The sequence below is a fragment of the Cotesia glomerata genome, linkage group LG5 (genome assembly GCF_020080835.1).
Source record: "Cotesia glomerata isolate CgM1 linkage group LG5, MPM_Cglom_v2.3, whole genome shotgun sequence".
Classification (NCBI taxonomy): Eukaryota; Metazoa; Arthropoda; class Insecta; order Hymenoptera; family Braconidae; genus Cotesia; species Cotesia glomerata.
In genome coordinates, this window is record NC_058162.1 from 1,811,452 (window position 1) to 1,837,438 (window position 25,987).

General features: G+C 24.0%; 3 protein-coding genes across 9 annotated transcripts; 2 read left to right on the top strand and 1 right to left on the bottom strand.

Moving 5' to 3' along the window:
- The first annotated feature begins 4,651 nt into the window (after positions 1 to 4,651).
- LOC123266318 (CD63 antigen-like) lies at positions 4,652 to 11,966 on the top strand. 2 transcript variants are annotated; one of them, XM_044730519.1, is made up of 6 exons: positions 4,652 to 4,949; positions 5,914 to 6,102; positions 7,086 to 7,256; positions 9,129 to 9,347; positions 9,618 to 9,679; positions 10,361 to 10,931. In XM_044730519.1, the coding sequence occupies exons 1-6, from the start codon at positions 4,887 to 4,889 to the stop codon at positions 10,371 to 10,373; spliced, it is 717 nt and encodes a 238-aa protein (XP_044586454.1). In that variant the 5' UTR covers positions 4,652 to 4,886; the 3' UTR covers positions 10,374 to 10,931. The 2 variants fall into 2 exon arrangements, with proteins under 2 accessions (XP_044586454.1, XP_044586453.1); XM_044730518.1 differs by lacking the exon at positions 10,361 to 10,931 and adding an exon at positions 11,650 to 11,966 and having other exon boundaries at positions 4,653 to 4,949.
- Positions 11,967 to 15,775: 3,809 nt separating this feature from the next.
- LOC123266319 (ubiquitin-conjugating enzyme E2-24 kDa) lies at positions 15,776 to 19,524 on the bottom strand. 6 transcript variants are annotated; one of them, XM_044730524.1, is made up of 5 exons: positions 19,352 to 19,524; positions 18,724 to 18,858; positions 18,425 to 18,608; positions 17,089 to 17,236; positions 15,776 to 16,923 (listed from the first exon to the last, which is right to left on the bottom strand). In XM_044730524.1, the coding sequence occupies exons 2-5, from the start codon at positions 18,852 to 18,854 to the stop codon at positions 16,826 to 16,828; spliced, it is 561 nt and encodes a 186-aa protein (XP_044586459.1). In that variant the 5' UTR covers positions 18,855 to 18,858; positions 19,352 to 19,524; the 3' UTR covers positions 15,776 to 16,825. The 6 variants fall into 6 exon arrangements, with proteins under 6 accessions (XP_044586459.1, XP_044586457.1, XP_044586455.1 ...); XM_044730522.1 differs by having other exon boundaries at positions 19,233 to 19,524; XM_044730520.1 differs by having other exon boundaries at positions 19,246 to 19,523.
- A 466-nt stretch (positions 19,525 to 19,990) lies between these two features.
- LOC123266317 (RING-type E3 ubiquitin-protein ligase PPIL2) lies at positions 19,991 to 25,668 on the top strand. Its single transcript, XM_044730517.1, has 7 exons — positions 19,991 to 20,119; positions 22,073 to 22,608; positions 22,677 to 22,825; positions 22,903 to 23,175; positions 24,468 to 24,619; positions 24,692 to 25,030; positions 25,100 to 25,668. The coding sequence occupies exons 1-7, from the start codon at positions 20,088 to 20,090 to the stop codon at positions 25,173 to 25,175; spliced, it is 1,557 nt and encodes a 518-aa protein (XP_044586452.1). The 5' UTR covers positions 19,991 to 20,087; the 3' UTR covers positions 25,176 to 25,668.
- Positions 25,669 to 25,987: the final 319 nt, after the last annotated feature.

Sequence of the window (25,987 nt, forward strand, 5' to 3'; positions counted from 1 at the left end):
AGCGATTACATTAACCATTTCAAAGATATCCAAGATCAAAGTTTAAAAAATGTAATGTGGAAAGAAATTAAAAAAAAAAAATTTTTTTTGATAAATTTTTTAAACTTTGATCTCGGATATCTTTGAAATGGTTAATGTAATCGCTTACACATATCCGATCTTTTTTGTAGATCATTCAATTTTCTACAAAAATATGTATAAAAATTTGATGATAAAATTGATCAATAGTAAGATATGATCTTTTTTATAAGAGACTAAGAAAACATATAAAACTGTGATGAGGATAAGCTTCCTATCAATATTAAGAGCTCAAATTTGGTGAGCATTTTCTAGAGGTGCCTGAGAACCAACTTTTCAATATTAGAAATTAAAAAAAAATAATCGATTTTTTTGACCCACCCTAATATATATATATTTATACGATATAACGCGGCTTGTCAGCACGATAGCGTTTTCAATTTATAACCGATTCTTTTCAAACTCAACATGCTTTATCTATCGATCAAAACCAAGGTTAAGTTCGAAGATGAGCTTAATCGGGCGAGAAATTTGGAAATGACAGGATTTTTAAATTTTGAAAATCGTAAAAATTGATGTTTTTACTACTTCAACTTGATATAATTACTGATCGAGACAAGATATCAAAATTCGGTAAAATGCATCGTAAAGCTCTTTTAATAAGCTTCAATTTCCACTACTCAGAAGTGGTAATAGCCTCAATATTACTCCTTTTAGAATTCGTTTAATGAAACAGTTTTACTGTTGCAGCCGTTTTAGAATTATTGTCTACATCATAGCTTAATCATGATGTAAATTCAATAATTACGATAATGATTACTCTTTCGTGTAATGTTTTCAGGTAATTTTTCAGTAAATATGTCACAAATTAGTTCTATATATTGTTTTCTTCAATTAAAATTTTATCCGGTTTCAAACATCTGATTGATTTGCAAATTGTTGTTCCTAAGCAGTTATTTAAAATTTGGTCATTTATAATTCAAATTTTATAATCTTTGCAATTCTTTGAGAAACTTTTTCTTCAAAAGTTAATTTTTTTTCCAAAATTTGTTCTAAATAGTTTTAAATTTATTATTGAATTTTGTTTTTAATTCATAAATTAAGTTATACATTAATAGTGTTATTATATTATTTTATTAAAAATCAATTTTCTTTATTTGAAAAATCTACTTCCATTTCGGCTGCCGAATGGCCTTTTTTTTAATATTGAAATTTTTAAAAATAAATTGGATGATTACTTATTTAATCTGGATGTATGAGCTTTACCTTTGAATTCTCTAATTCATTTCTTAAATCTTAGATTCATGTCCCTGAATATACTCTGTACTGTGACTATAATGTTTACAATATTAGGATTATTTGGTATTAATCTGTGCAATTTTAAATTGTTGTAAATTTTTAAACCCGAACTAGTCATTATTGTTAATCACTCGTTGCTGATTGATATCAATAATTTATTCATATGTATTATACTAATATAATACTCACTTAATGTACATTCAGTTAACTCAAATTCTTAATTATTCAGTAAACTTTTATACCAAACACCTAGCTTAAGTTAGATTAAGAAAATTACTGTATCATTTAATTTGTAATTCAACTTTGTCATTTGGCAATTCGCCTTGGCATAAATTAATAAATCTAAATCTAATATTAAATATTAAATAAAATTTTAATTGTTATTTTTATAAATATTTCTTCTTTTTTATAAAGTATTTTATTTATTTTTTAAGTATTAAAAATTTTTTAAATTATAATTATTACTTTTAGAAGTATTTTTCCTTTTTTAAAAAGAATTTTATTTATTTTTTAAGTATTAAATATTAAAAAAATTATAATTGTTTACTTTTAGGAGTTTTTCTTCTTTTTGTTAAGTATTTGATTTATTTTTAAGTATTAAATATTTAAAAATTTGTAATTGTTATTTTTAGGATCATTTCTTCTTTTTTATAAAGTATTTTATTTATTTTTTTTATTATTAAAAATTTTATGAATTATAATTGTTACATTTAGAAGTATTTCTTCTTTTTTATAAAGTATTTTATTTATTTTTTAAATATTTAATATTAAAAAAATTATAATTGTTACTTTTAAGAATATTTCTTCTTTTTTATAAAGTATTTTATTTATTTTTTAAGTATTAAAAATTTTTTTAATTATAATTGTTACTTTTAGAAATATTTCTTCTTTATTCTAAAGTATTTTATTTATTTTTTAAGTATTAAAAATTTTTTTAATTATAATTGTTACTTTTAGAAGTATTTCTCCTTTTTTAAAATTAATTTGTACTTTTTCTGATGTTATATATAACTAATTAGTAATTACTAATTATAATTTTACATTACAGCAAATTTGTAGAGTACAAATTAAATTTGAATGACAATGAGATCAATTTGAATAAATAAATACTTAAATATTTTATCCGAGACAGTGTTTATATAAGAAAAGACAAGTAACTTGTTCCGTTTTTGCGTAATGACTTTCTCCAGAGATTAGATTTTTTTTACTTGCATTTTTAAGTAATAAATATTAAAACAAAGTACAAGAATATAATTTACACTATATTAATTTAGATTTAATTGTCTGGTGATTTTTTTTACTGGAAAATATCCTGGGCTATAAAAAACAAAGTGATAGATGTCCCTGAACTAAACAAGTCTTTAAATAATTTAATGTGCTAGAGACGTAAGAGTAAATTGTGAAAATTTTTAGTGAACAAGTAAGAGCTGCGATAGCACGATTGTACTAGTTTTTATTGCAATCGATCAGTCGACTATATCCTAGGCTGTCTTTATATAGTCGAAGGCCCTCGAATAAGCTGAATACCTAGTTTAATATAACTATAACTTTAACTACTTGCTTCGCGTCATGTATTATTTCTTTTCATGAAAGAAATGGATTTTTTTTACATTATTGTATTCATACAGCGCTGAATTATTTTTTTGTGTAATCTTTTAAGACTGTTTTTGTATACATTTAACAATGGAATAATTAGCGGCTTTCTTTAGTGTAATTAAAGATACATAAAATCTTGTATGAGTGAACTTAAAGGTCACTACAATTTAATTAATCAAAAATATTTTGAGCGTTATCTCAATTTTTTTACCCGTGAATTTAGTGTATACTTTTTATTTGAGATTAAAAATTTTAATTAAAACAATAAAAATTTAATAAGTAAATTAATTTATAAATAAATAAATAAATTAATTAATTTATAAATAAATAAATTTTTTTAAAAAGTAAATAATTAGTTTTTTTTCTTCTTTTTAATTGCTAAGCTTAAACATAAATAGAAAATATTGTACTCTATTAAACCTCATGTACAAATACTCAATAGTGTTTACGTAGAATCTGACATTTTCAAGTCTATATTGACAAATTTTATATCTGTATTTATTAATTTCTATTATCACTGAATATAGTTTCATCATAGTGGTTTTCTCTTGCTAGAAATCGTTGAAATAAATCAAGCGAAACCACACAAATCAATAACTGATTGTAATGTTGTATAGCAACACGTTTGGGAATTAATTTTATTACAAAGTATGAACCTAAAGTTTGTTTATAGATATTTTTTAATTTTCTTCAATATTCAATTTTTTAAATTAAACAAAAAAAAATGACTATTTATTATTATATGATACTAAAATTGGTTTAACAATTTTTTTTTTTTTAAGCAATTAAATTTCAAGTAAAAAAAAAATCACACGTATAAGGTAAAAGCCCCAATATATGATCATGTACCAGTATATGATCACTCCATGTATTTGTATACCTATATTTGTGAATATAGATATACAAATACATGGAGTGATCATATACTGGTACGTGATCATCTATTGGGGCTTTTACCTTAATTTTTAAAATCTTCATGTGAAATTTTTCAATAGAAAAAAAAATTATAAAAATTTTCAGATGTAAGCTAATTTAATTTTAATCATTATTATTGTTATCAATTTGAATTTCTTCTTTTCTTCACCGCCGATTTCTTTCAAGGTTCAATTACAAGTACCGCAAATACAAATTTCTGTAACTTTAAATTGGAAATGTAATAGTCACTTGTCACGATACATTGAATCGAAACTTCGCCGACATCAGTTTTACTTACCACTAAAATTTTATTGATGTTAATTTAATTGTCTTCTCTACCTGAAGCGAAAAAATGAATTATAAGATGAAAATTAATTTACCATATATTTAATAATTTCAAAAATTTTATAACAAATAAATTATTATGGCAAAAAAAAAATTGATATGTAGAAATTTAAAAAAATAAAAAATGTAATTTTTTAAAAATAATTTTTTTGATAAATAAAATTAAAAATGATATTAAAATTAACCGACGTACAACAATTTTTGATTTTTTTTTTTTTTTTTATTAAATTAGAACAAAAAAAAATATTTTTACAAAATTGCATGTATAATTTTTATAATTTTCTACATGTGAAATTTTTTCAATAAATTTTTTTTAAATAATTTTTTCAATAAAAAAAATTTAAAAAATTTTTAGATGTCTCATTAATATTTTACCAAATCCACCAGTTTTTTTTCTTTCTCTCCCTTTTTATTTATTTTTATTTAAGTTCCAGTCACCACGGCGTCAGTCTTTTGCGTTTTGCGAAAGGTGCGCGCGCGCAGTTCAACAATAGCTACAACAACAAAAATATCCGGCGCATTTCAAACCGGGATACCGAAACGTACGTACGTAGTTAAACCGTGTGCTAAAATACTCGAGGAGAGTAAGTGAAATAGATAGTCGAATAACAAAAAACGACTAGGCAAGTACACAGAAAAAAAAAACAGTGGGTGTGTGTAATAATTATCTAGTGTTTCAACGTTAATAATCTAAGGATATTTAAGCAGCCAAGATGGTGTCCGGAGGAATGGCTTGTGTCAAATACCTTTTATTCCTTTTCAATCTTATATTTGCAGTAAGTAGTTATTATTATTATTATTATTATTGAAAATTAAGTTAGCCGACGTCTAAAAATTTTAATAATTTGTAAAAAAATTTAAAGACTATATGTGCAATTTGTCAAAAATATTTTTTAGTTGCAATTTAATGAGAAAAAAAAAACAAAAAATTAAAAACGTCGGTTAACTTTGTTATTATGAATTATTAAATTAATATTTCATTAAAAATTAATTAAAAAAATATTTTAATAATTTTTTTAACAAAAATTAATAATTTAATTTTTTTAAAATAATTTTTTTTGTTAAAAAAAATATCAAATATTTTAATATTTAATTAATTTAATATTTTTTTTATGGCATATTTTAATTTTCCTGTCTACCTATCATTGTTGTGCGTTAAACTTATGAGCTGGAAGCTTCTTTGAGGCCGCTCGATAATGCATACACACACATATATATTTTTATCCTCACACTGGCAAGTCCCGCTGCGATTGTGAACCCGAACGTGTTATTTATGTCCATGGGTTTTTTCTCCGTACCTATTTTCCGTCTTTTCAATTAATATAAGTATTGAAACTTTCAATGGATGGACCGAAAAGCGTGACACGGAGGAAAAATGTGTGAGAAAGAAAGAAGAAAAAAAATATTTTCAGATCTGCAATATCTTTTTAAGCGTTTTCTCAGAATTAAATCTAGAAGTAGAAGCGATGGTCAATTCTCTTTGTAACGGAGTTGTTACGGTGAACAAAAAAAGTAAGAGAGAAAAGGTGGACGCCCAACATAACAAGCGTAGGATGTACTTTTTTTTATTTGTTAGACAAACACGTAAGAGGATAAATTAGATGATTAATACTGCTGAATGAACGAATCAGCTATTATAAAGCATGAAGAATAATTGTCTGTAAATTGAATAATAAGACACATGTTATTAATATTAATATAATATTACAATAAATGAAAATATTTTTGTTTTAATTTCAGATAACCGGAATCGTGTTTATTGCCGTTGGAGCGGTCATTCTGGCTATGTATAATGACTACAGTAATTTTATGGATAATTGGTTCTTCGCTGCACCTGTTTTGATGATTGCCATCGGGATTACAGTCTTCCTAGTATCCTTTTTCGGATGCTGTGGAGCAGTAAAAGAACATCATTGCATGATAATTACTGTAAGAACAAAGAAAACTATTACTATTAAGGGGGCCTGGTCTAGCGGCTTAAAGTTTGAGCTATTTTAAAAAATTATGAGACTGAAGTTAAGATTGAAAATTAAGTTGGCCGACATTTAAAAATTTTTAGAACTTCTTTTTATTGACAAAATAAAAAAAAAAATTTCGCTTGTAAAAAACTTTAAAAACTGTAAGTGCAATTTAAAAAAAAAATATTTTTGTTCTAATTTAATTATTGAAAAAAAAAAAAATCAAAAAATTAAAAACTTTATTATAGTTAGCAGACGTCTAAAAATTTTTGATTTTTTTTTATTAATTAAATTACAACAAAAAAAAATATTTATAAAAAAATGCACTTATAGTTTTTCAAGTTTTTTACATGTGAAATTTTTTTTTAATTGAAATTTTTTCAATAAAAAAATTCTAAAAATTTTTAAATATCGGCTAACTTCTTTTTCAATTTATTTCTATGACTAATGCTTTCAATTTTTTTTTCTTGTAAATTCAGAGTTTTGTACTATTAAAATTTGCAAGTTATTAATTTTTAAATTTAATGATTTTTTTTTTCCAAAAAAAAAAACATCCTCTATTTTAATAGAATATTTTCATCTCAAAATTTTAAAATTCTGTTCCTCATTCTCAAAAAAATTTTTTTTTACACTTATTTTATTACTTATTAACTACACAAAAATGAAAATTAAGACAAAAAAAAATTTTTTTAATTAAAAAAATGGCGCTGAAGTTCTCCAAAAAAATTAACCTGACTGGTGGTGATTTATCTCTCCCTATAATCTGAAATAAAAAAAAATTATGGATTTTTAATTAGTATGAGTATAATTATCGCAAGAACTAGAATGAAAAAAAAAATATATTTGACAAAATGGCTCGTGGTTAAAAGTAAATATAAAGGGTCCCCTTAAAATCTGAATTTTAAAGTTTGAAAGTTGATTGATTGACTAAATTTTTTTATTTTTATTATATAGTTCTCAGTGATGTTGCTTCTGCTGTTCGCTCTGGAGCTCGGCGCAGGTATCTGCGGCTACATGATGCGCAATGAAGTAGGCAAGATGTTGCACGCTCGTCTAAACAACACCATGCCCCTGTACAAGTCGGATTCAAAGATCCAGAAGTCTTGGGATGTTATGCAGCACGATGTAAGCAATGAAAATTAATTTCGCAATAAATGATAGACATGTAAGGCTAGCATTTACTCAGGCGTCAATGTGCTAGCATTATAAACTAGCCACGTAAAAGTAGACCTTGCTTATATCATAAATCAATATTCCGCCCTTATAATCGCGGCCTTACATATACGGTATGGTATAGTGACACTCCTCAGTATATTTCCTGTCTTTCCCCTCTTTATGTTTGATATTTTAGTTACGTAATATTATATGGTCAATGGCATCCTCGCGTGCATAGATATCAAGAACCTTCCTCAACAATAAATCTCCAATCTCCAAAGCTGAGACTTATTTTTATTTATTTATCAAAATTTTAGGCCCTGAAGCCTTAGCTCCCTAAAAGCCTTACAAAATTAATACAAAAGAGATAAATATCATAATAATATCATTAACAAAAAATAAAACAGTAATAATAATAATAATAATAAGTAACGTTGTCTCAAAGCAAAGTGAATATAAATTATAATTTGTTTAGTACAAATAATTGTAGCTCATAAAACAAAAAAAAAAATAAATAAAATATGAATATTCAATACACATAAAGATATAAATTATACAATATTAAATTTATCAAATAAATTTAATCAAGTGATTAAAATATTTCGTTACATGATATTAAAGGGAACAGATAAAAATACAGATTTTAAATTTCTAAGATATAATTGCAAGTATTGTAATTATTCTCAAAATATTCTTCAATTCATATTTTTTTTGTTGCAACGTAGTATATTGTTACGCCGCTAAAAAAATACCCGATAAAAAAAAACCTGGATTGTCTAGACTCAGAATTATGTGGATGTAGATAATAGGGAAGTCGCGTGTCGCTCACGATTACATGACCATGTGCTATGCTTCACCCTTAAAAATTTTTACATAACATTCCCCCTAATTTTTTCCTTTCAACGCAACGTAAGCTTGACATTTCTAGACCAATGAAGAATAATTTTTATTCCGAGTCTTTATCCATCGTCCGTGGCTTCCTTTTCTTTGTATACGTGATCTATCATTCGAGTCTCGAAGTCATCGACCGCAATAATCAATCTGCTCGAGCTGGTGCTCATTCAAGTTACCAATATCATAATTTAATTAAACTGCCGTAGTGATATTCTATAAATACATCACTCTATAATATATAAATATATTAATTATTTTAATGCGATATAAAATTCCCTTTTTATTATTTTTATAAATAACAACGTCCCTTTATCTAGAATATCTATTTATGGCTCTTTCAACATAGCTTAGGTGTTTATTTTTACCTTTTTTCTTTTACGTGATAAATTAAAACATTAAAGAATAATTAAAAATTTTTATTTATAGAATTGAATTTTTTTAATTAAAAAAATTTAGTTATTTATTTATTTATCAAAACTTTAGATCCTGAAGCCTTAGCTTTCTAAGGGTCTTACAAAATGAATACAAAAAAGATAAATATCATAATAATTTAATTTAAATTTAATTATAATTAAATTCTAACGAAATAATAATGCTTTTTTATTTTTATTTTTTAATGATAATAATGAGTAATTATAATAACAATAATAATAATAATAATAATAATAATAATAATAATAATAATAATGAGTAATATTAATAATGATAATAATGGGTTTTTATAATGATAATAATAAGTAACGTCTCAAAGCAAAGTCGATATGAATTATAATTTGTTTAGTACAAATGACTGTAGTTCATAAAACAAAAATAAAAAAGAAAAAAAAAATAAAATATGAATATTTAGCAATTATAATCATTCATCATATTTCTCTATAAAAAATAACATGTAACATTTATATCGAAATTCGTTTTAATTAATAATAATAATTTATTATAATTATTTAGTTCAAATGCTGTGGTATTGGGGGATCTGGAGACTGGGCTAATTTATACCCCAACACTGAACTACCAAACTCGTGCTGCCATGAAGTTCCATTCAACCAAAAGTGTGATTCAAACTCAATTACTGTTAGTACAGAGGGATGTATGAATAAATTAAAAAGCGCTATTGAAGACAAAGCAGTCATTCTTGGAGGCGTTGGTATTGGTATAGCTCTTGTTCAGGTAATAAAAAAAAATAATGACACTCAAATTAGCAGACGTCTGACAATTATTTGAATTTTTATAACAAATTAATTATTATAAAAAGAATATTTATAAAAATTCACACTTATAATTTTTTTAAATTTCTTCATGTGAAATTTTTTTCTTTACAATTAAATTGTTATAAGAATATAAAAAATTGTTAGATGTGATTAAATAAAATATAATTTTATTTAATCATACTTTATTGGCATTATAAGAAAATTAACCACATAAAAATTTTATTTTCAGTTAATTGGAGTTATATTCGCTTGCTGTCTAGCTCGATCGATTCGTCGTGAATATGAGACTGTGTAAGCTGAAATAAAACCGTATCTATAACTTAAATTGCAAAAGAAAAAAAATAATTTGTATTTGCCTAAGTGTGCACTTTTGTACCGAATATTTGTTCTTTTGCACAAGCTAAATTCAAACACTTATTTTTATTTATTCATTGTTTTTCATTGATATTGTTAACATTATAATATCATTGTGAATGCACAATCCTTAAAGGATGCATTTTATTCAAAAACTTCGCTTTGTTTCATCAAATCATTTCTTTAATCAGTTTTGTATTTTTGTACGAAGAAAAAATTTCTAAAATTTCCATTTAATATTCTTGTTAAATCATTCAATTTTGCAATTCTAATTATCATAAAAAAAAAAAGATTTGATACAATAATTTAAATATAATTTTCTTTTTAATTAAAAAATATGATTACAAAAGCTTGTTTGTAAAATGTCTTGATGAGCCTTTGTTCACTTTTATTTTTATTTTTCACTTATCGATAAAAAAAGGACGTTTATCATAAAAGCTTTCGCTTATAAATTCGATCGTAAGCATGTATATACCTGTCTTTATTCTGCGACAATGGTGTCAGGGTTTTTTTCTTATTGACTTGTATAAAACTTTTCGTCCATATGTTACTAAATGTTTTTGTAACTCACATCACTTATACTTATTCTAATTTTTGGTCTATTTAAATATGCTTCAGAACACAAAATTGAAAGGCGCTGAGATCGAAAATAATAAAGCGTGTCTGTAATTATAAAAAAAAAATATTATTAAAAAAATAACAATTTTAATATTTATTCTTCAAAATGTACTGTGCTACAATTTCCAAGGATCTGAGCATCAATATTTTTGTGTAAATTTGGGACAAAACAATTAATACTAAGTTAATAAGTCTTTCTGTATTTAAAATTTAATTTCTCCTAAAATTAATCGTCAATTAAAAAAAAAAAAATTATAAAATTTTAGATAAAAAAAAGTATTAATAATTATAATAAAATATTAATTATATCGTTAAAAGAGTCGTCTATATACATAGATATATAAATAGGTATTATATGTATGTATATAAATAATTCTATTGTTTTCTGCATTGTTAATTCTATGTAGAGTTAAAATATACTGAAATATTTAAAATGTTTCGAGTTAGAAACCGAATTTAAAATTAAAACTAACAAATTTATTATTTACTATTTTATTACTTTTTTTTCTTCTTTATTTTCCGAAAGTACGTACAGAAAAGTCACGTATGTGCGACGAAGAGGATCGATCAATGCAAAGTGAAAAATTAACAACTTGGGACAAAGGGTGTATTTATTTAATCATTAAAAAATTTCAATCTCGGAAAAAATAAACCCGGAAATTTTTTTTTTAACAAAAAATTAAGCGATTATTCATGAAAATTTATTTAGCAGTTAAATAATTTTTTTAATAAATTACTGCATAAAAAAAATGAAAAAAAAAAATTGCATTTATAAATTTTGATAAATTAAAAATGCAATTTTTTAAAAATAATTTTTTGAAATAAATTTTTTTGTTAAATATAAAAATTTTTATGATTTTTTTTATTAAAGAATTATTACAAAAAAATTTTTTTAAAATTTTCTCATTTGTTAAAAACTATAAGTGCAATTTTTTAAAAATATTTTTTAGTTATAATTTAATGAATGAAGCAAAATAAAAAAACTAAAATTGAAAAAAAAATTAAAAAAATTTTAATAAAATAATATGAATTTTTTATAACTTAAAAATTTTTTTCCGCGTCTATTTTTTCCGATTAACAAAAAAAAATTAATTATTGTTTTTTCTTGCCTACTGTATGCTCTATCTGGCGCTTGTTTGAACGTAATTGCATTTTTTTTGCACCATGCAAGGCCTCTAAAAACTAAATTACTTCACTCAGAGTATAAATAACAATTTGAAAACTAATTATGCAAATAACAATAAAAAATTTAATTATTTATGAAAAATGATACAATATTTCAATTACAGTGAAACCACGGCACACTGATGAGCTACCAATTAAGAGGCATAACATTTCATATTAATTAAATATTATTTTATTCATCATACATTATTAATAATAAATAATAAAAATTAAAATTAACAATCACCTCAATATGCTTGTTGAAAATAATGCATAAATTATTAAATCATGCGATAATCTTCATCAGAAAATTAATTAAAATACTCGGCTTGTAAAGCTCTGATAAAATTTTATCAGATTTAAAGTTTTAATATAAAAGCAGTTAAACACTTTGTCTGCTAAAAAATTAACAGCTTTTTTAACTGCCAGTTAAAGCCAAAAATATTCAGTGTGAAGAAATAAATTGAAAATAATACTTTGCTATTAATAACTAAAAAAAATTGTAAAGCAGCTTTTAATAATCTAATGCCTAATAAACTGGCTTGCAACGCTTTTGTATATTAATGAACAAAGAAGACAAACATTATCACTGCATCACAAGCCCAGGATAGACTTTTGATTAAAATAATAACAACTTTTATTTGGACTGCGGTATTGATCGCCGCTTCATACAAACACTGTTTGATATTACATCACTGTAAAAAAATAGTCATTTATTTCCGTCCAGAGATCTTTTAATAATTATTATTTATTATAATTCGATTGTTTATCCTGGGAAGAAATAATATTTTAGTTACATACTTGTTTGATAATTAAAAACTAGTATAGAGAAGAATATAGAATTCATAGATTTAATCTCTTAAATATTTGAGATTATTATTTATATAAGTTGATTAAAATATTTATCGAATAATCATAATATTTAGTTATGTGAAGATATATAATAATAGTATGGTAAATAATTAAGTATTTTAATTCCTTTTGGTGTTATTGTGTCCTTCCTCCTTCGCTCGCACGTTACACTTTAAATAGGAACAGTAAAAGGAATAAAAAATTTAATTTAATTTTTAATTAGCAATCACTAATTATTATTAAAGTGTGCCTAATATATAAGTGTAATCCTTTCAGGATATTTTTAAAATCTAATTTCATGTAATAGGCTTTTATTAATTTTAATAATTAATAAAATTATTAATTACTAATTTTAATAATTATTAAAATTAATAATTATTGATTTTAATTATAAATAATTTTAATAATTAATAATTTTATTAATTTTAATCATTATTAATTTTAAGAATTAATAATTTTAATAATTATTAATTCTAATAATTATTAATTTTAATAATTAATAATTTTATTAATTAAATATAAATATTAAAATGCGAAAAATTTTTTATTTCTTCTCAGAAAAAAGCCAATTTACAGAATTAAATTTTGAAAGTACTCTTAATGAAGATAACCTGAATATAAATTTATTATAAATTATAATTAATACTTGATGATTTAGAGACATCAAATTAAATGTAATTTTTTCAATCCAACTTTAAAAAAAAGAAAAAAAACATTAATGATGCAGAAAAAAATTTTAAACAAAAGCATCAATAAAAAAAGTATTGTTCATCTTCTTTAATGACCAACATTATTTTTTGTATTTTTATTGCTATAAAAAAAAAATTCAAGTGACCTCTTTTGAAGTATAAAATTATAAGGAAGAAATATTTAATTTAAATTAATTCAAAATTTATCTAAATTTTTAAATCTTGGCTTAATTTTTTTGAGAAAAAAATTGTCAAAAATATCGAAGCTGATTTAAATTTTTCACTTAAATTTTGGATTAATATAAATATGTTAATTTCTGGTAGCTTAGTATATTTAAGAAAGGTCACCAACCTCCTTGATATTTAATTGGTCTACTAATGAAGTAATTATTATCAGGCCGCGATAAAGACTGAACAAAGATTATTATAATCAGTATTAAAAAAAAAAAAAAATTAATAATTAGATGAAAAATATGACGAAAAGTTTACAGTAAATACTGGCTATATGTATATAAAAATTTTTCGATTGGATATTCTACAAAATCATATTTTTGTCTTTTTTTATTATACTTATATTTTATGACTGACTTGTAATACTTTGATGTAAGATTTATCACTATAAATTCTCAAATAACTGAAATTGAATTTTTAAAAAATCAAAAAATAAAATTGAGGGATGAAAAAAATCTGAGTAATTTCATATATGATTTACTCATTTTTTAAAAATTATATATAATATATTATATATATTTATTTATATAAGAATTAATAATATTCAACTTTATCACATAATTGTTTAGCTTTTATGGTGTATTAATAAATAATTTATGCGAAAAAATTTTTTTTTTATATATCCTTTATCTTAAATAATAATATTAATAAAAAAAGGAATAAATAAATAATTGTAGTGTTTTATATATTTTATTTTTATTTATACTGGTACCGATATAATTAGCACTGATTAACATTCAATTCCATCATTTTAAATGGATATTTAAATTTTATTACAGATTGAAAAATTATACAATCTGATTTTTGTGTACACACATGAGTATATTTATATATACTCAATTTATTATTTATCGCTGTTTGTTAGGATACCAAAAAAATATATGGATTCAACCACTTCGCAACTCAACTCCACGCTCAACGATATTTATAAAATATCGATATTTTTTTATTTTTCTTTTGCAAAAATTTCAATAAAATTTTGTTCACGTGTATCATTTTTTATTCTATCATACAAGGCTACGCTTAAGGCTAAATTTTTTATTTTTATTATTTTTTGCCAGTACTGAATAAAAGATATCTTTAAATATTTCAAAAAGCAAAAATATCTACGCGTTAAGAGTAAGCAAAGTGGGCTCATCCACCTTAAACTCGATAAAAATAATCAATTTAATTAATGATATGAAATAATTACCGACAATGAAAAAATATCGCGTTCTAGATGCCATAAGGGCGTATAATAAAAATTCTATTTTTTTTTTCAAGTCCAAAAAAATTTTTAGTATGAAGAAAAATTTTTTTTTTTTAAATTTCTGCACATTTTAGGAAAAAATACGTCGGTTTCAAAAAGAAAAAATTTTTTCAGGAAAAAAATTTTCTCCAAACATAAAAATTATTATCTAAATTCTCATCCATATTTACAATATTTAAATAATTTAATCTTGAGAATTTGGACAATAAATGAAGATATTAAATTTATATTTATATTAATAAATTGTAACTCTGATTTATTTCAGCTTCATCAGGCAAATCATCTAATTTTTACAGTCAATAGATTTAATAGAGTAAAACAGCATCTTCATAAACTTAAAAATTTTTTTTAATTACAATATTAACAACTTGTTAAAATTTCTTTTAAATACAATAAGATTTGCAATTCTTATAATTTAATATCTTCATTTATTTTCCAAATTTGCAAGATTAAATTATTTAAAAATTTAGTCAGTGTTGTAAACACACTTGACAGATAGACGTTGTTAAATTGTATTTTATCTAATTAATTAATTTATTAATTTAAATAGTATTTAAAAGAAATCTAAACAAGTTATTAATATTGTAATTTAAAAAAATGTTTGAGATTATGAAGATGCTGTTTTATTCTACTTATTAAATTTATTGACTGAAAAAATTAGATGAGGATGCTAACCATAAGATTTTCTTGATGAAGCTAAAATAAATCAGCGAAACGTTGCAATTTTTATAATTTAATATCTTCATTTATTGTCCAAATTTCCAAAATTAAATTATTTAAATATTTTAAATATGGAGAACTTAAATAATAATTTTTAGTTTGGGGAAAAATTAAAAAAAAAAAATATGTTGATTTTTGAAAAAAAAAAATTTTTTTTTAAACCGACGTATTTTTTCCTAAAACGTGCAGAAATGCAAAAAAAAAATTTTTCTTGATACTAAAAATTATTTTTGGACAGATAAAAAAATAGAATTTTTATTATACGCCCTTATGATATCTGTAACGCAATATGCATTGATAACTTAACGTAATATGTATCTATAATTTTGCTCGCATTAAATTTACATGACACACGTCAAAATTTGATTAAAAAGACATTTTTTATACTCCTTATTGACTATTGTCTCAAACGGGCCACTTTTCAGACTTTAAATATTTAAATAAAAAGTATGAGCTTTCAGAATATTTATATATTCTAAGAATAGTTGATTACAATTCTCAACGTATTCATTTTAAAATGTTGTTACGTTACAAATTACTTGGAAAAATTCTTACATTTATTTTCTACATAGTAAAATATACAATGAACAAAAAGAATCATACTTATTTACAATCACAATTATTAAATGTGTTGTATATTAAAAACGAAAAAAAAGTACATAAAATAAATCAATAATTAATTTAAATTAATCAAATACAGTTTAGAAATAAATTAATATTTAACTGTCGGATTACAAAAATATTTAATGAGGCATAAAAAATGGTTAGTATAAACTGCTTTAATAATTAATTTATACTTATATATTTATATATATAGTCAGTAATTTTGTTTATATTTATTTTTATCTTTATATGTTTGTAAGAAAAAAAAAAAATTTGCGTACCATACAAGTATTTTTAAAAACTAAAAATATTTAGTAGTAATTTTTAATTTATTACTTACAATGCATTCATTAGATAATTATATTTTTTTTCGTTTTCAATATTAAAGTAGTTCGTAATCCTAATATCTAAATTATTGATGATAGTTCACTTATCTTTTCCATTTACTTTCCAAGATTAAACATTCATTAAACACTACATTGTAATAGTAATGTACACCCGAAAAATGGGTATTTTTTTTTTTTTAAAGTAAAATAGAAAAGTAAATATTTACTCCCAGCTCATGCCTTTACAAACAAAACTATTACATAAAATAAAAAAAAAAATAAAAAATACTAATCTGCATTCATTCATCTTCGACACATTAGCTCTATTATCTTACATACAAATAATCACAATCGAACCGGATTTAATTATTATTAGTTCGTAACTATTACGTTTAATTGTTAAAAATTTTTTTATTATTTTTTTTTATTTTATTTTATTTTTTTTTTTTTACGGGAGTAATCTTAAACTTGAATCGAGGATTAAAACTAAAGCCCACGGTGGACTCAATATTTAGGAACGTATTTGGCGCACACACGCACACGAGGCATTAAAGAAAAGGTTTGTGAGAGCAGCGCAGTGGATGGTTAATTGGCATGAGGCTGTTAGGAGCTGAGATTTTGAGCTAAAAGCTCATGTAGCATACCGTTTCGTCCAAAGTCGTGCTATACGATCATGTTCTTCTCGATTTTGGAGATATTGTGATGCTATACTACCAACCAAAGGATCCGCTGAAAAAAGTATGCTTGTATTTAGAAAATTAGTTCATTTTTAATTGGATAGTCTAGTTGATTATATCATAATTATTGTAATATTAGATTGTAATAGATTAGGTTTAATTAAATTAAAAAAATTTTTTAATTAGTCGTAGTAATTAATTATTGTGTCATACAAACCTGGATTACAATCTGTAAGGAGTGAGCAGATGGACAGAAGAACCTTGGAGATGGTTAATGCGGGAGACCAGTTATCTTTAAGTATATCAAGACAGATGACACCTTGGCTGTTGATGTTGCAGTGATAAATACGTGTTCGAAATGTTACCTGAATTAAAAGATATTTTTTGAGTATAAATATTTTTAATGAATATATATTTATCAATGGAATTTAACTACTAGCAACCTAGTCACTATGTGACTACCGTGACTTGTGAAATATAAATAAATAAAATTTTCCTGATTAAATAATGACTTTTGATAAATTGCACTGTACTTTATAAACTATCGACGATTTTAAGCTCGATGTTATACTCATCAAGAACTTTCATTTGAGTACCCACATGCATCTTTGATATATTTTTCATACATACATATATATAATATATATAAATATATGAAAAATCGCTGTGGGTACTCAAATGAAAGGTATTGATGAGTGTAACATCGGGATGAACTTATATCATTAAAAATGTCAATAGTTTATAAGATACAAGGTAGTTTCTTAATTATGTTAAATTGTATTGAACTTTCTTAACTATTGACGTTTTTAAAGATATAAGTTCATCTTGATGTTACACTCATCAAGAGCTTTCATTTGAGTACCCACATGCATTTTGATATATTTTTCATATATACATATATATAATATATATAAATATATGAAAAATTGAGGTGGGTACTCAAATGAAAGGTCTTGATGAGTATAATATCGAGATGAGCTTATATCTTTAAAAATGTCAATAGTTCACAAGATATTTGATAAATTGCACTGTACTTTCTTAACTATTGATGTTTTTAAAGATATAAGCTAATCTTGATGTTACACTCATCAAGAGCTTTCATTTGAGTACCCACATCAATTTTTCATATATTATTATTATTATTATATATATGTATATATGAAAAATATATCAAAATGCATGTGGGTACTCAAATGAAAGCTCTCGATAAGTATAACGTCAAGATGAGCTTATATCTTTATAAATGTCAATAGTTCACAAGATACAAAGCCATTTCTTAATTATCTATCTAAAGATAGAGCACTTTCGAATGCAGCCTAATTATCATCATAAATTGACTGTGAGAATGATATGAAACCTTGAAAAGGCACAACTCCAGATATTTTATTAATTTTTTAATTCATATTATATTTTAAAAAACATTACGACGTAAATTAATTTTAAAATAAAATTAAAAAATTAAATAATGATAAAAGTGTTATTGTGAAACGACGCTTTAACATAAACATAAATACGACCAAATTAATTTTCATTTTTCTAAAAACAATACGTACTTTTGGAGGTTTGAAAGGATACTCCGGAGAAAAATGAATGTCCAAAAAAAAGACACCTCCTTCATAGACTGACCCGGGTGGACCCAAGATAGTAGACACCCATTCATATAAGTTATCTCCCTTAGGGCCTGCACTGCAGTTTGGCGGAGGGTCCAGAGTTATTTCTGCTAATTCTTTTTGTATTCTAACACACAAAAAAATTATATAAACAAACAACAATAAAAAACAACAATTATAATTAAAAAAATAAAAACATAACTAAGATAAATAATAAAAATGAATGAGGTTATGGTATTTACCTTTTAGCTGAAGTACCCAATGCCTTTGACATTTTAGGATTTGGCTTGGCTTCCTTATTCTCCGGCTTATTGTCCGCCAACGAGGAGCCTCTTCCTCGCCCAGTACCACTGGATCCAGCTCCAGAAGACATTGTTCTAAAAAATAAGCCTTAAATTTATTTATTTAATAATTTTTCACACAAAAAAATAATTAATTATTAATGAATTAAAAATTTGCTTCCATTATTAACTTTTTAAATTATTAGTTAAAAAAAAAAAATAAAATTATAAAAAAAAAAGTATGCATAATGAGTACTTTGTTTGAAACTTTCACAGCGTGTTGACAATTTAAAATGATTATTTAAACTTTAATCAGAAGGTATTTAATCTTAAACAGTATCACAACAATTTGATAATATTTTTGAGGAGTTGAACAGATAATTGTACCGGTTGCTCCTAAATATCTTAGACTCGTCGGATTACGACAATGGAGGTTTTAGGTATATACAAAGGATACAACATCAACTCACAACAAGGGACTACCTTAAATTTTGACCATTAATTTTTTCAAGGTTAAGAGGTTCAGCTGGGTCACTTCGTATCGTTATTCACTTAATAGTTTGTCAAAGATTCAGGTCAATTTACTAACTATTCCTTAGATACCCGGGCGTCTTTTCACGATTTCTTTCTTTTCTTCAAGCCTCACTCTCTCTCTATTTCGCTCTCGGATCTTCTCTTTCTCTCTCACTAGATTGTTGAATTCCTTTTTGCACGCCGTACTGCCGGGAACAACCTTCACTGAATAGACTGAATACAAGCTACACAAGCGCACCGAAAGCTACACATAACACCAATTTTAAATCGTCCGCTCAGGAAATGTCGCCATGTTTTTTAAGATTGTGACTAGAAATAGAAAACTAGATCCGTTTATTATTTTTAACTTTCACATATATATTTATTTTTTCATCTAACTCTTTTATTTTTTAAACAGTATTTTTAGAAATATTTTATTGTTTTTTTTTACTTAATTTTATTTTATTTAAAAAATAAGGTAATTATTTTTGGTGCTGAAATATAATTTTATTTTTAAATATCGGAAGTGAGAAACTTAAAAAAGCGCCACTAGAGATATATGTACAGTGCTTCCGGTTAAATAATCAATACCTATAGCAAATTTTACTAATTTTACTTGCACTGTTGGTAACAATTAAAATGCAATAATAACAACACATTAGTTATGATTATTATTATTTTTTAACATAAAAAATAATTCTTGTAAGGTTATGTTTGGAGCAAACGTTTATATTGACAAAAGTTAATAATATTTTTTAAATAAATAATAAAAAAATTAATTTTAAATTATTTGGAAATAATAAATTATAAAAATGGGGAAACGACAGCATCAAAAGGATAAAATGTAAGTAAAATTATTAATAACATTAAAGTTAGCTGTCACTTAACCATTTTTCAATTTTTTTTTAACAAACAAATTTGTTCTAAAAAATTATTTTTTAAAAATTGCATTTTTTAATTTTTTAAATCTCTACTTGTTAATTTTTTTTTCTAATTTTTTTTTTTGCTATAATTTATTTGTTACAAAAATTCTTAAAATTATTGAGCATCTGCTAAATTAATTTTTATAAATTATTATTATTTTTTATGACATTTAAATTAGCAGAAACTTTTTTAATTTGTTAAATTAGCAGATAATTTTTTTAAAAAAGAACCCGTGTAAAAAAAATCGTCTTAAAATTGTCTTAAAGTTGTCGTTCGTTTAAGATCTTAAACGTGACACAAACTAAGACTATTTTAAGACTCTTTTAAGACGCCAAAAAAAAAATTCCGAGAGCAGATTTTTGAAAATTTTGTTCTCGAATTTGTTGAGAAAATTAATTTTTAGACATTTTTTAGACGATTTTACGACTTTCTAACCGCAATATTTTTGAGTAAGATGTTTTTAAATTGAATTTAAAATTGTTAAAAAATTATTATCTGACAATTTTAAGACTTTTTTAAGACGTTCCATTTTAATGTTCCGGGGTTCTGTCGCTGTTAGCTCATCTTAAAATAGTCTAAATTTTTTTTTAAGATTTTTTTAAGACTAATTTAAGATAATTTTAAAACAATTTAAAGACGCTCCATAATAATTTTCCGGAGCTGTCACTGTGATGTCATCTGAAAATAGCCTAAAAATTTTAAAATATTTTTTTTTAAGATTTTTTTAAGACTATTTAAAAATTATTTTAAGACTTAAATCTTAAAATAGTCTTAAAAAATCTTAAAATCGTCTAGAAAAATCTTAAAATAGTCTTAAAAATCAAAATAATTATTAAAAATTTTTAGGCTATTTTAAGATGATATCACCGTGACAGCTCCAGAAAATTATTATGGAGCGATCTTTTAAACTGTCTTAAAATTACCTTAAATTATTCTTAAAAAATCTTAAAAAAAATTTAGACTATTTTAAGATGGGCTAACAGCGACAGAGCCCCGGAACATTAAAACGGAACGTCTTAAAAAAGTCTTAAAATTGTCAGATAATAATTTTTTAACAATTTTAAATTCAATTTAAAAACATCTTACTCAAAAATATTGCGGTTAGAAAGTCGTAAAATCGTCTAAAAAATGTCTAAAAATTAATTTTCACAACAAATTCGAAAGCAAAATTTTCGAAAATCTGCTCTCGGAATTTTTTTTTTCGGCGTCTTAAAAGAGTCTTAAAATAGTCTTAGTATGTATCATATTTAAGATCTTAAACGAACGACAATTTTAAGACGATTTTTTTTTACACGGGAAAACTAAAATATTTTTTTTTGAATTTTCATTTATAATTTTTTGGAGCTTCTAAAAATGGAATTTTTTAATGATATTAAAGTTAGCTGTCACTTGACCATTTTTCAATTTAATTTAACAAAAAAATTTGTTCCGAAATTTTTTTTTTTTAAAATTGCATTTTTTAATTTATTAAATTTTCTAAAAGTCAATTTTTTTTCTCAATTTTTTATCCAGTAATTTATTTATTAGAAAAATTATTAAATATCTGCTAAATTAATTTTCATAATTTTTTTTGCTATAATTCATATTTTTTTAGTTCTAAAACTTATCAGATGTTTCTCAATTACAAAATTAAAAAATAACAGTCACTTAATTATTTTTTAACTTTATTTAACAAAAAAATTTATTCTTATAAATTATTTTTAATTTTATAAAATTTCTACATGTCAATTTTTTTTTACCATAATTTATTACAAAAATTATCATCTTTTAAATTAATTTTCATCTCAATTTTGTTATATTTATTTAATAAATAATGTTTAACATTAATCTAGCTATTAAGACTTATTTCTAACAATTAAATTATTTAATCCAGGTACCTGACGTACACAGAATGGACGACTCTTTACGGAGGAAAAAAGTCGGGCGAGAATTCAGAGACCAGTGAAGACTCAACCTTCCGAAGATTGCCTTTCAATCATTGCTGTGTCAGCTTGCAACCATTTGAGCATCCGTATTGCGACCCCGATGGCAATGTTTTTGAATTAGAACCTATATTAACATATGTAAAACATTTTAAACACAATCCTGTAACAGGAAAGCCATTTGATGTTAAAAAACTTATTAAGTTGAATTTCACTATAAATTCTGCTGGAGAGTATCATTGTCCTGTACTCTTTAAAGTTTTTTCAAAGTTCTCGCATATTGTCGCTGTAAAAACAACTGGAAATGTTTTCTCTTGGGAAGCTGTTGAACAATTGAATATTAAAACGAGAAATTGGAAGGATTTAATTAATGACCAGCCATTTACTCGCGCTGATCTTATTACTATCCAAAATCCTACCGATGCTAGTAAATTTAATTTATCTAGATTTCATCATATTAAAAATAATTTGAGGGTTGAAGATGAAGGTAGAGATTTTTAATTTTATTTTTATTGTAAAATTAGTATAAATTTTTAACCAAATTATTTCTTTTAGAAACTATTAGAGAGCGTAATGATCCAAACGCTAAACTTAAGACAGTCTCAGCAGAGACAAGTGACATATTGGCAGAGCTTAAGAGGGATTATAAACCTCCTGAGCAAAAAGAAGAAATAGTAAAAGCAACAGCTGATAAATTTAATGCGGTAATATATTAAGTTAATCTTGGTTATTTTTTATGTGAATTTTTTTTACATTTAATAATATTTTTTATTTATTCAAGGCTCATTACTCAACTGGCGCGGTAGCAGCAGGTTTTACTTCCACAGTAATGCCAAGAGAAACAGTTCATCAAGCAGCAATTATAGCTGATGACTTAGTTAGATATGAAAGAGTTAAAAAGAAAGGATATGTGAGATTAGTTACGAATTTTGGTACGCTAAATCTCGAGCTTCATTGCGATATTGTACCAAAAACCTGTGAAAATTTTCTTAAACATTGTCAAACTGGTTATTATGATAATACTAAATTTCATCGATCGATAAGAAATTTTATGGTAAGTATAAAACAATCATAACGACGGTCTAATTAGTAATTGGTCTAACTCCTTATTTTTTAAAATTTTGATGTAATAATTTATTTATTTATTTATTTACTAGCTGTTACTCGCCCGCTCCGCTGGGCGCTTTATAGAATTGCATTTTTAGATCTAGACTTTAAATTTAATTAGAGTATTGTTTTTTGACTTGCACAGATTCCCAATTCTATCGAATTGGCATGCACCTTTTATCCACGTAATTATTCTAGCTAATATTCATTATAACTTTCAATGTGAAATCATTATAATATTCCCGTGTCTTTCTTACGAAAATGAATAATAATTGATATAAAACAAAATTTTTAATGAGCATTGAAGGTTTCAGTTAAAGAAATCCCAGGCCTCATAAGTGAAGAAATCTGCCTAGTATATAAACATAACCAATAGAATTAAAACATTTATTTTAAACAAATTACAATAGAATAGAATAAATTTAGTTACAATAAAAATTCATTATTTCTAAGTCAAAAAAATATAGGTTCCGGATAAGTAATCACCAACATGTTATATACTAAAACCGTCTCTGAAATACGCTGCATCTTATGGTATAAGTATTATTCCGATCGGTTCAATAGTTTTCGCAGTATAAACGGACAAAAAAACCGGCTCTCCATTTATTAGTATAGATTTATTTATTTAATTTAAATTCCAAGGCAATGGCCGAATGGCAAATGATACCAAATAAAAGAGTAAGAAGTACATATAAGAATATAAACAGATCTACATAGATATTTAACAGTATTAGGATTATGACGAATAGAACAATGTTAATAAGAATTTGAATTTTGAATGTTTAAAGTTAGATTTAAGTTTAAATATAAATTTGAATTTAAAGTACTTCAGATAATACTAATTTTAATGATTTGAATCATTATCAGTGATACCGGGTATAAAGCTTTCCTTTATAATTGATGAAATAATGAATGAATATTCGTAGAAGGCAGTTTAAAAATTATTATTTATTTATCAAGACCTTGGAGTCATAATTCCTTTAAAAGTAAATACAATAGTGTAAAACAATATTAAACAAAATGTAATGAACAATTATTAATGTAATTAACAATTATAAATTATTTGAATGATCCAAACCAAAATATTAAATAGTTTTTTAAAGTGACAATAAATTTCAAACTAATTGTTTTTTTTTGTACAAATGGAAGATTCTCTAAAATGGAGTTAGACAATTTGCTAATTAGAACGTCGATAAGATGTATAAATTTTATCTAAGACAATTCATTTTTTTTTTAAAGATTCAAGGTGGAGATCCTACTAACACTGGTAATGGTGGCAAATCTATTTGGGATGCACCATTTGCCGATGAATTTAAACCAAATTTAACTCACCAAGGAAGAGGTATTCTTTCGATGGCAAATTCTGGACCAAATACAAATGGATCACAATTGTAATTTATTGACATTAGTTTATAATTTTTTTTTCTGTCGTTATCGTTATACTAAATATATTTGTTTTTTAGTTTCATAACTTTTCGGTCGTGTCGACACTTAGATCGCAAGCATACAGTTTTCGGCAAAATTGTTGGCGGTTTGGATACTTTGAATGCTATGGAAAAAATAGAAGTTGACAATAAAGATCGACCTATTGAAGATATCATCATTCTTCGCGCAAACGTTTTTGTGGATCCTTTTCAAGAAGCTGATGAACAATTAGCAGCTGAAAGAGCTGCTGAGTTAGAAAAAGCTGCTCAAGAAGCTAAAAATAAATTAGCGGTTAACAAAAATAAAGAACAAAAAAATGTTTTAAAGGCTTATCATTCTGGTGTTGGAAAATTTATAAATATTGCTAAAGAAACAGAGTAAGTTTTTTTTTTTCTTTTCATTAATATAAAATCTGTATTTAATCAATTTTTTATTTTGTTTTTTAGAGTTGCGGAGTCAAATGTTCCAGTTAAGAAGAAAAAAAAATTGACATCCTCTGTCGGAAATTTTTCATCGTGGTAAACTTAATTGTGAATATAATTAATAAAATTTAAATTATTTTTTACATTGTAAAATAAAACTATTTTTTTTTTATTATTGTAAAATGTTGTACTAATTCATAATAATTACTATTAATTATTTAAACTAGAAGTAATATGTTGTTTAAGAAAAGCTATTTAGAAAATGAATTTTTAAATGAAGAATTATAAATATACTAGAAAAAATAACAAAATAAATTTATATTTAATAAAAATGATTTCTTCAACTTGTGAAGCTATAGAATATTCTGTGTGAAAATTAAATTTTCTATACTGAATAAAAATAACGTGGTCAGTACAGTAAACAAAGTGCCATGTGAATGTATGGATTTGTGTGGCGCTGTCATAATGCATGAACACACTTCACACAACTATACTATACTACTGTGCAGTGTTTTCGCAAACCCGAACAAAGGTTATATGTCCAATGTTTTTTTTTATTCAAGCTAAACCAAAAAATAAATTTATAAATTCTAGTAAGAACATTTTAATTATTTTACAATTAACATTTTTTTACTGTTAACGAATTAATGAGTTTAAAATTATTATTCTTTTTAAAGTATAACGTCAAAAAATCATGTATTTAATTTCAGGCCTGTAATTATGAAACTGAAGTTAGCTGACAGCTGAAAAATTTTTAGAATTTTTTTTTATCAAAAAAATTCTTTGGAAAAAATTTATATCTAAAAAACTTACAAAACTATTGCAATTTTATTAAAATATCTTCAATTTTAATTTAATTAAAAAAATTGAAAAATTTTTAAGTGTTGGCTAATTTTAGTATCATTTGTAATT